Source organism: Amphiura filiformis, chromosome 2 (genome assembly GCF_039555335.1).
Source record: "Amphiura filiformis chromosome 2, Afil_fr2py, whole genome shotgun sequence".
NCBI classification, from domain to species: domain Eukaryota; kingdom Metazoa; phylum Echinodermata; class Ophiuroidea; order Amphilepidida; family Amphiuridae; genus Amphiura; species Amphiura filiformis.
Genome location: NC_092629.1, coordinates 38,099,007 through 38,107,275, shown reverse-complemented (window position 1 = coordinate 38,107,275; position 8,269 = coordinate 38,099,007). Strand labels below are relative to the sequence as shown.

The following is an 8,269-nucleotide window of genomic DNA, read 5'->3' as shown; positions in this document are numbered from 1 at the left end:
CCTTAGCCTCTTCCCAGTCTATAATATGGTCGTTCTCCTGCACATGGTCTGTGATGGCCGATTTATTGACAATGGTTTGGGATGCCTTTCTAACCTCGCGAGTCCGCACATTAGCCCCTGCCTTTTCCACTTCTGCCAGGTGCTCTTCCATTCGCTTGCCGAACTTTCTTCCCGTTTCTCTTACATTATGTTGAGTCACAGTTCTTACAAGGAATCGCGTAGATGACATCCGTGGTGTTCTCAGGGTCACGCTTATCCTTAGGGTGAACTAACATATTCCTTAGAGAACAATGGGGTTTCATAGAGGTGGCGATATTGTAACTTTGGAAAGTTCTAGCGATGCGTTCGGAGCCGGGGTTCGGAGACACCTTCTACATAGGGAATTACGACAAGACCCCTCGACTTGCTGTTATCATCTTTCTTGGTGCTTTTCTTCTCTTTGGGGGTTTTGACTCTGTCAATAGTCCATGGCGGATATCCACACGTGTGAAGCGCTTTCTTGATGTTTTCTTCTTCGTGTTTGACGATCTTCTTGGAAACAGAACTGGCAACCACGTTGCTAAGCAATCATCAGCATCAGTGGTACACAGAAGTTCGTCACAACAACAATATTGTAGAAAAAGATGTCTGGTAGACATCGAAACGCCCACAGTGAGTACTGTTTATTGGACTAAAAATAAGAAATTTATTTATTTGCGAAATTGCAATTGTATAATTTTTATTGTTACAGCCTGTAGTATTTGAAAAATGTCATCTCATAAGTCTCTCAAAGGTCGACCGAAAACCATTATCCTGATCATTCTTCGTTCAGATCAATTATGTTGCATTTAATATAATAGCAGTGATTCTCAAACCTTAATTCCAAATGTCATTAAAAATATCACAATCTGCTAACCGGCTGGCCGTACTCGTCCAAATGTGTTACTCCACGAAATATTGGATTTTCAAAGCCTTCAATGATACCGTCCTCGTTCTGTTGTCTCCTAGAAGAATAGAAAAAGAAGAAGAATTACGAAGAAATAAAAGAGGACGACGAATTAGGAGAAGAAAAAAGAAGGAGGAGGAGGAGATAAAAATGAAGAAGAAAACGAAGATGACGACGAAGAAGGAGGAGGAAGAGGTGGAGAAGAAGAAGAAGAAGATGAAAAACAAGAAAGAGGAGGAGCAGGAGGAGAAATAATATATAATAAACATAAACGGAAAAGGAGAAAGGACCAACAAGGAGAAAACGAAAAAGAAGAAGAAGAAAGAGATGAAGAATATAAAAGAAGCTCGAAGAGGAAGGTGACGAAGGAGAGGATGGAGAAACAATATGAACAACTGGCTAGTTATTGTTTTAATGCTATTAGAAAGTCCAAGTTTTAAAATATGTTCCCAAAATAGAATGAGCCAGCAATACCGGGTTTTTTTCTATCAATGTTAATGGATTTTTTATGCCGATTTCCAATATGGTGATGACAAAGTACATTTCTGAAATATTTAAATTTTTAAAGAAAACGTGGAACCACTGTAAAGCTGACAAAAGGGAATTTAACTGAAGCATTTATTTTGTTTTAGTCAAACAAGTCTTAGAGTACTAGTAACACAACATCGTTAGGCTTTTCGTACGATCATGTTGCAAACATGTCGTTTTGGGGAGCGGTGTGTGAGAAGCCCCTTAAAACAATAATTTACATAAACATTTTGATAATTATACAATAGCAAAATCCATACTAAAAAGATTGGTATATTTTATACAAACAAGGGAAGAGGATTACGCATTATACATTGGAACATGTACAATACATGGAAACATTTTTAAATGTTTAAAAACATTTAAGGGCTGGGGTATGAGCGACCTTGAAGTACCGGTATCTGGAGAGGGGAAGCAATGAGTTACCCCAAATCACAGCGGCAGGTAGTGACTGGGCCGCCGAGTGCTAATATATATTCATTTTGGAAGGTTCGTGTTTGTTTTAAATTTTGGGGCGTTTTTCCAAAATTTGATATTTTTGGTGATATTTCAAAAAAGCGACATGCCAAAGACAACTCTTTGGGCACATACCGGTAGTTTGTTATTGTTATTGCAGTTCTTTTCCACATACCTACGTTAACATTCGATTGGGTGATTTACTAATATTATATATTTTATGACTGCAATTTGGCGTTTTTACACGTATCATGAAATTAACGCAAATATCTAGTCACGCTGCTTTTAGAATTTTTACCTGATTGTCGGCTTTTGCAGGCAACAGAATGCAGATCGGCTCACGATAGATGTCGTATTCCTCTATGTGGTTCACTTATTGATAAAATGAGTTTGTATTCCTTGTAACAACACACACATTGCCGTCTGGTAACCGGGTCTGGTACTGATTTTGGGACAGCCATAGACTTCAGCGCCGTATCAAATCTCATAAAAACCACACGACTGACGACTATGTGTTTATGTTTCCCGCACGAAAGCTTGTGTCTACATCTATTACTATACTTCTTTGGAAACGTTGATCTTTGACCATTCTTTGTATAACGCCCTGATATGACCTTGATATGTTCGCTTGATTGGGTACGTTATAGCATCCATTTCATTGAGTTGTTAGGACTTGGTCAGTAGATAATACTATACAGGGATACAATAGTTTAACATGGTGTGTGAGCATGGTGAAAGACTCATTATTGATTAGGCGCGGACATATTAAAGGCACAGGTCCTTTGCGTGTATAGCAGAAAATTACAATAGAATGTGTGAATAGAATGTTAGGAATTTTGCAACTAAAATACTAACTGCATTCTGCATTATGTATTTATTTATTTATTTAGGCCTATGCCTATATATTTATTTACTGACTTATTTATTTATTTTATTTATTTGGTATATTAGTTAGTAGGCCTAGTTTAATAGTAATATTCCATGATAGGCCTACGTCGGTTTATTATTGATTGTTGATAACTTGACAACTTGATTAATTGATCGATTGATAGTCATTTCACATTATATTCCTAGTTTATAGGCCAATTTGAATAGCATCGTACATTAGATAAATAGACCTATCAGTATTGATTTATTCTATTCAGCAATATCAAGGATTACGACCAAACTTCTCATAGCTAATTGTCAGTTGGCTCAGTGGTAACGCAGTAGGTTTTACAACACGGAGGTCCCGGGTTCGATTCCCACCTCTGCCTATTTTTTGCAAGGCTGAGAAAAAATGAAATTTCTGGACTGCAAACTTATTTGGCGCGCGATCTGAGCTGGTCCTTTTCTGGTGGCTGTGTCTGTTACAGGCACACTCCTCTGCATCAAACCAGGTTCACGCTCATTACACCTCCCTTAAACATTACAAACAAATTAATGGTGCTTAATCGTTATTCTTAATCCTTATTCTTTGATCTCGTGCACTAGTTTGTAATGTTTAAATGTTTCCATGTTCCAGTGTATGAATGCGGGAAGCCTCTTCCCTTGTTTGTACGATTATATTAGGCTGGCGGGTAAGCATCATTAATTGATCTCGTACAATGGTATGTAATATGTTGTTTGTATTGTTTACCCCGCATGACTGCTCATATCCATAAGTACCAGACTTGAGTCCTGTTTACCAGGGACAGTCTGTGTAGCTCAGTGGTAGAGCTGCCGCCCGACAAGCGAGAGGTCTGGGGTTCAAGTCCGCGCACAGGCAGGTGTGTCCAGAGTTTTTTCTCTGGTTTATCTGCCTATGCATGTTATGTTTCCATGTTGTGTGCGATACGTAATTCTTCTTTCCCTTGTATATTTTATACTCAAAATACTTCTTACCTAAAGTGAAAACGTCTCTGTTCATTGGTGTTCCTTTCACACAACCTAGCACGTGGATCGTCCGTTTCTATGTCATCATGAACACCAAAACTCCCTTGTTTCCATGAAAACTTTCCTTTATAATTCGATGGAACTAACTGGGAAACTGAAAATGGATGCAAGTACTGATTCTCGGCGGTGTGTCTACTATAGAAATTACTCAATGTGTGGATGATTCCCGTTGGTTTCTTAGGATTTATTGGAGGCTTGGAATGTGCCGCAGACGGTTTTGTGTCTTGGTTTTGGCGGGAAAAGATAGCTTGGTGAGATTCATCAGTGTTTACTTGCGTGCTCGTTTGTGTCCATGCATCGCTGCAACGTACAGACTAAATAAAAGACGAGCAAGAGAGGAGAAAGAACATCAACTAGAATTTTAAAAGCACTTGATTTCTGATATCTTAGTGTTACTTCACATACTGATGGAACTATAATAGAGGGCGTTTTCGGGGGCGTTTTCCTATGGTCAGGTGGTACAGAACACGCGTCACGTGATATTCGATGTGACGGAACTACAGGGCGTAAAAAAGCCCGTTCAAAATCAGTTATCAGTTACAAATCGGTTATCAGTTACAAATTGAAAACAACATGCTTACAGTGCCTGTGGGGTTCGTTGTAGAGCTACAACGGTTTTTGGATAACATGATTTTGGTTTAGAAGATTTAATCATGGTGATGTCGAAAATGGCGGTTATGACATCCTGCACCCCACCCAGACCATTGTTACTATTTTTTTTAAGCTCCTCGGTGAGTCAATGTTATATAATTCTTCAAAAGGCCCACACAAAACTTTAAGATGCAACGGCGAACTGGTAGCGTGGGTAGGAAGTATTTTATATTTAGATGTTTAAGGGGTCGGTCACCCACCAAATTGCATTCTGAATCACTGAAAGCCAAACTGGAGTCAGGGTGACTCTAAAAGCAGAGTCCAGCCACTCTGCGACTATATATGTCTAAAAGGACTCCATATTGGGAGTCATCTTGAAGTGTAATAAATTTCATGACTCCTCGGAAATCACCGTTGATGACTCTACACAGGAGTCATTTGACTCACAATGGAGTCATTTTAGACATAGAGTTGTGTAGTGGCTATATTCTGCTTCTAGAGTAACCCAGACTCCATTTAAAGGGTCACCCTGACTAAATTACAGAGTCATTCCGAAATAGCACAAAATAATGATACACATTTACTTAAGTTTCACGCCATATATGCGATCGTCAGAAGAAAGGATGGAGAAATTCAGGCTGAACCACCATCCCTTGGAATGGGAATGGGAGAATATACATTTCACGGTGTCAACAGCCAAACTATTCCCGAGTCTGACTCTCTTGAAGAGTCACACATTTCTTGACTCCGTCGACGACTCTGAATGCAGAGTTGACACTACAAGTAGAGTAAGCTGATTTATGAAGTTTACTTCGAGGACTGTTATATGCCAAAAATATCGATTTTGAATGCCATAAATTAAAAAAAATAAAAGTATGTGATATCAGACGGACATTCCTCGTATTCAGAATGAAATTTGAGGTTTCTGATGTGCTTCCAGGTCCAATAAAATACAGTGCAAACGTCGCTATCCAAGCCCTTAAGTTTCAACAAATTTATTGCACGTACATTACCTACGTACCTGTGAACCCATTCCATCATACATTTGTACATAAACGCATTTTGTTTCCGTGAGAATTTCGAGTTGACATGCTTGTGTTGATACTTCCTTATTAATGAAGTCTACAACATCATTGGCCATGTATGATCTAGACCGGCGTCTGTAAAAGCAAAATTAACAATTAGGCACAGGGCTTAAAACCAGAAACACCTATGTCCATTTATTACATGTCACTCATTTTGGCAACAAGTGAACGGTTAATTCTGCCCTCCATAATAAATGCAAGTGACTTTGGGGTTATGCATGGTCACTAAGACAGTTAGTTGGACACAAGTGACCATACAACATGCATAATACTCCAAAGTCACTTACATTAATTGTGGAGGGCAGAATTAACCGTCCGTTTGTTGCCGAAATAAGTAACATGTAATTGAGAATTCAAATGGACATAGGTGGTTCTTGTTTTAAGCGAACATGATTAAGCATTAACCCAGCAAACACAAAACGTTTTCGACATTATTCGCAAAAGGTTATAAAAGGTTGTCAGAAGACGTTTAAATGACGGGTTATATAAAGGGTATATTAAGGGTATAGGCCTAAAACGTTTTTATAACATTAAAAATCATTTTTTGATAATCTACTGCTCTGCAAATAAAAAATGTTTTAGAGAAAACGTTTAAATGTCGGGTTATATAAAGGGTATAAAAACGTTTTAATAACATTCCAAAAACGTTTTTGAAAACTTTATACAAAAAAACATTCTAAACAGAATGTTATTTTGGGGTTGAAAAAATATTTTGCGAAAAATGTTTGCCCAAAATATTTGCAATAACGTTTTAAAAACGTATTCATGACCTTTATATAACCCGACATTTAAATGTTATTAAAACGTTTTGAAAAAAATATTTAAAGAACATTTCTGTGCTTGCAGGGTGCAAATATTTTAACATAATGTTATTTAAGTGTTGACAAAATATTTGGCAAAAAATGTTTGCAAAAATAGTTTACAATAACATTTTTAAAAACATTTTAAAAATATTGTTGTAGTGTGTTTTCATACAAAACGTTTTTAAACGTTTTCATGACCTTTATATAACCCGACATTTTAATGTTATTAAAACGTTTTTATCTAAACCAAAAGCCAAAATATAACTTATTAAAAACGTTTTTAAAACGTTTTTGTGTTTGCTGGGTAAGGTATGACATTGTGTTTTGCGAGAAAAAATCCAATGTCTTATTATAGCAACTATTGCATGATACAAGCCTGTTTGAAGCACATAAAATGCACTTTTGATGAAAAGAATAACATTTAAAAAATGTTCCGCCTAAACGATCCTGTGTGCATCCTTTATAGTGTTTCATTCCTTGCCGATACGGACCTGACTGCAACCCTATTTATCGCGGGAGCTGGTGTGGGCTAAATCTTATGAAGATGTTTTTACACCCATTCCATTTTGTATCTTACCAACAAAAAAAATTGCAAAAGCTTAAAAAGTCCCCAAAAATGTTTACGAGTAGCCTATGCTTTTTTTTGGTTAAAAAGGTTTAAGTTTTGGCACATTAGGAAACGAATTTGGAGAAAACCTTCTGTTAATAAAATACTATACTGAGCCACCAGCCTGGGTGGTTCACGCTCCAGTAATTTCAGATGATTGAGCTGAGTAATACATCAAAGAATGTCTTCCATTTCATGAAAACAAATAGATAATCAGCTTATCGGATTAAAAGCTTAGAGGGAAGGTCTTGCTGCTCAGCGAGTGTTTGTAATTATCAGAAGGTTTTCTCCAAATCCATCATTCTCTAATGAAGAGGGTCCATTTTCACAAAATCGCTCCCACTCCTGGAAAAAAATCCACTTTAAAAAAAATCTTGCCCGTATGGACCCGTTTACTGTGTTTCTTACCTCCTAAATGCCTTAATCTTGAGACAAAGTACAACCACCAATAGTACAGTCGCTGTCAGGAGACAGAGCAGAGCAATATCCAGTGTGTCCACAACTAGAACACGTCGGTGTCCGCCCCCGTCTGGCGCAGTGTCGTTAAACTTACCGATATGTCTTATTGTAAGATCCATATAAAGGTGTAGTCAAATTGTAGAATTAAAACTGAAAATAAATGAAAGACATCCGTTAGGTCTTCTTTGTGAGGGGGGTATGGGGGTATGCCCCTGATTATTGAGGTGGTGGAACTTTGGGAGCTGACGGCGTCCAGTATATAAAAGGGGGTCTTTTGGTGCTGCGAACATGTAAAAGGGTGTCTATATGCGCTGCGAAAACAGGAATGCGAGGAATGAGCAATTTATAGGGTCTTTTAAAGCTGAAATTATCAAAATCAAGAATCTTTCGAAGCTCTCTTTTGGTAAAATTCATGGTTTTTCCTTGAGCTGCGCAGCCCAAAACAGTGGTCTTTCCGGGGGATGGGAGTATACCCGTATGTCCATTTGTGTTGAATCCGCCGGCCTTCCTCTTGTTTGTCTCGGTCAAAAAGTACGTTATGTGTTTTCAAACTATTTAGGTTCAAACTAAATTTGCAAATCTGAAATCTTACTCAGACACTCTTTAACAATATAGCTCTCATAAGATACTAATGTATTAAATATTAATTTAACAGCCTATGGTATACATATTTTGATATTCGGACTCCTTATTTGTAAATTTGTCTGAAACCGTAATGCTTTGCGTGCTACCATATGGAGAAGGCTCACTTTCAACATTAAAAGGTTTTTTTTTAAATCTCAAAATATCAAGAGCTATCTTAAGAAAAACTGAACCAATACTAGGCTTATTTGTACTCGTTTTAATGCATTTTTCATGCTGATATCCAAATAGTTTATAATTATGAAGTTAAAAAAACAAA

General features: G+C 37.5%; 1 protein-coding gene across 1 annotated transcript; it reads right to left on the bottom strand.

The window, feature by feature from the left end:
- LOC140146185 (uncharacterized) lies at positions 1–7,512 on the bottom strand. The gene is made up of 4 exons (XM_072167958.1): positions 7,318–7,512; positions 5,436–5,574; positions 3,773–4,137; positions 1–983 (listed from the first exon to the last, which is right to left on the bottom strand). The coding sequence occupies exons 1-4, from the start codon at positions 7,485–7,487 to the stop codon at positions 881–883; spliced, it is 777 nt and encodes a 258-aa protein (XP_072024059.1). The 5' UTR covers positions 7,488–7,512; the 3' UTR covers positions 1–880.
- Positions 7,513–8,269: the final 757 nt, after the last annotated feature.

Coding starts and splice junctions, on each gene's coding strand:
- LOC140146185 (XM_072167958.1), bottom strand. CDS start 7,487: ATGGATCTTACAATAAGACATATCGGTAAGTTTAACGACACTGCGCCA. Junction 5,575..7,317: donor AAGATTAAGGCATTTAGGAG/GTAAGAAACACA, acceptor TTGCTTTTACAG/ACGCCGGTCTAGATCATACA. Junction 984..3,772: donor CAGAGACGTTTTCACTTTAG/GTAAGAAGTATT, acceptor CTATTCTTCTAG/GAGACAACAGAACGAGGACG.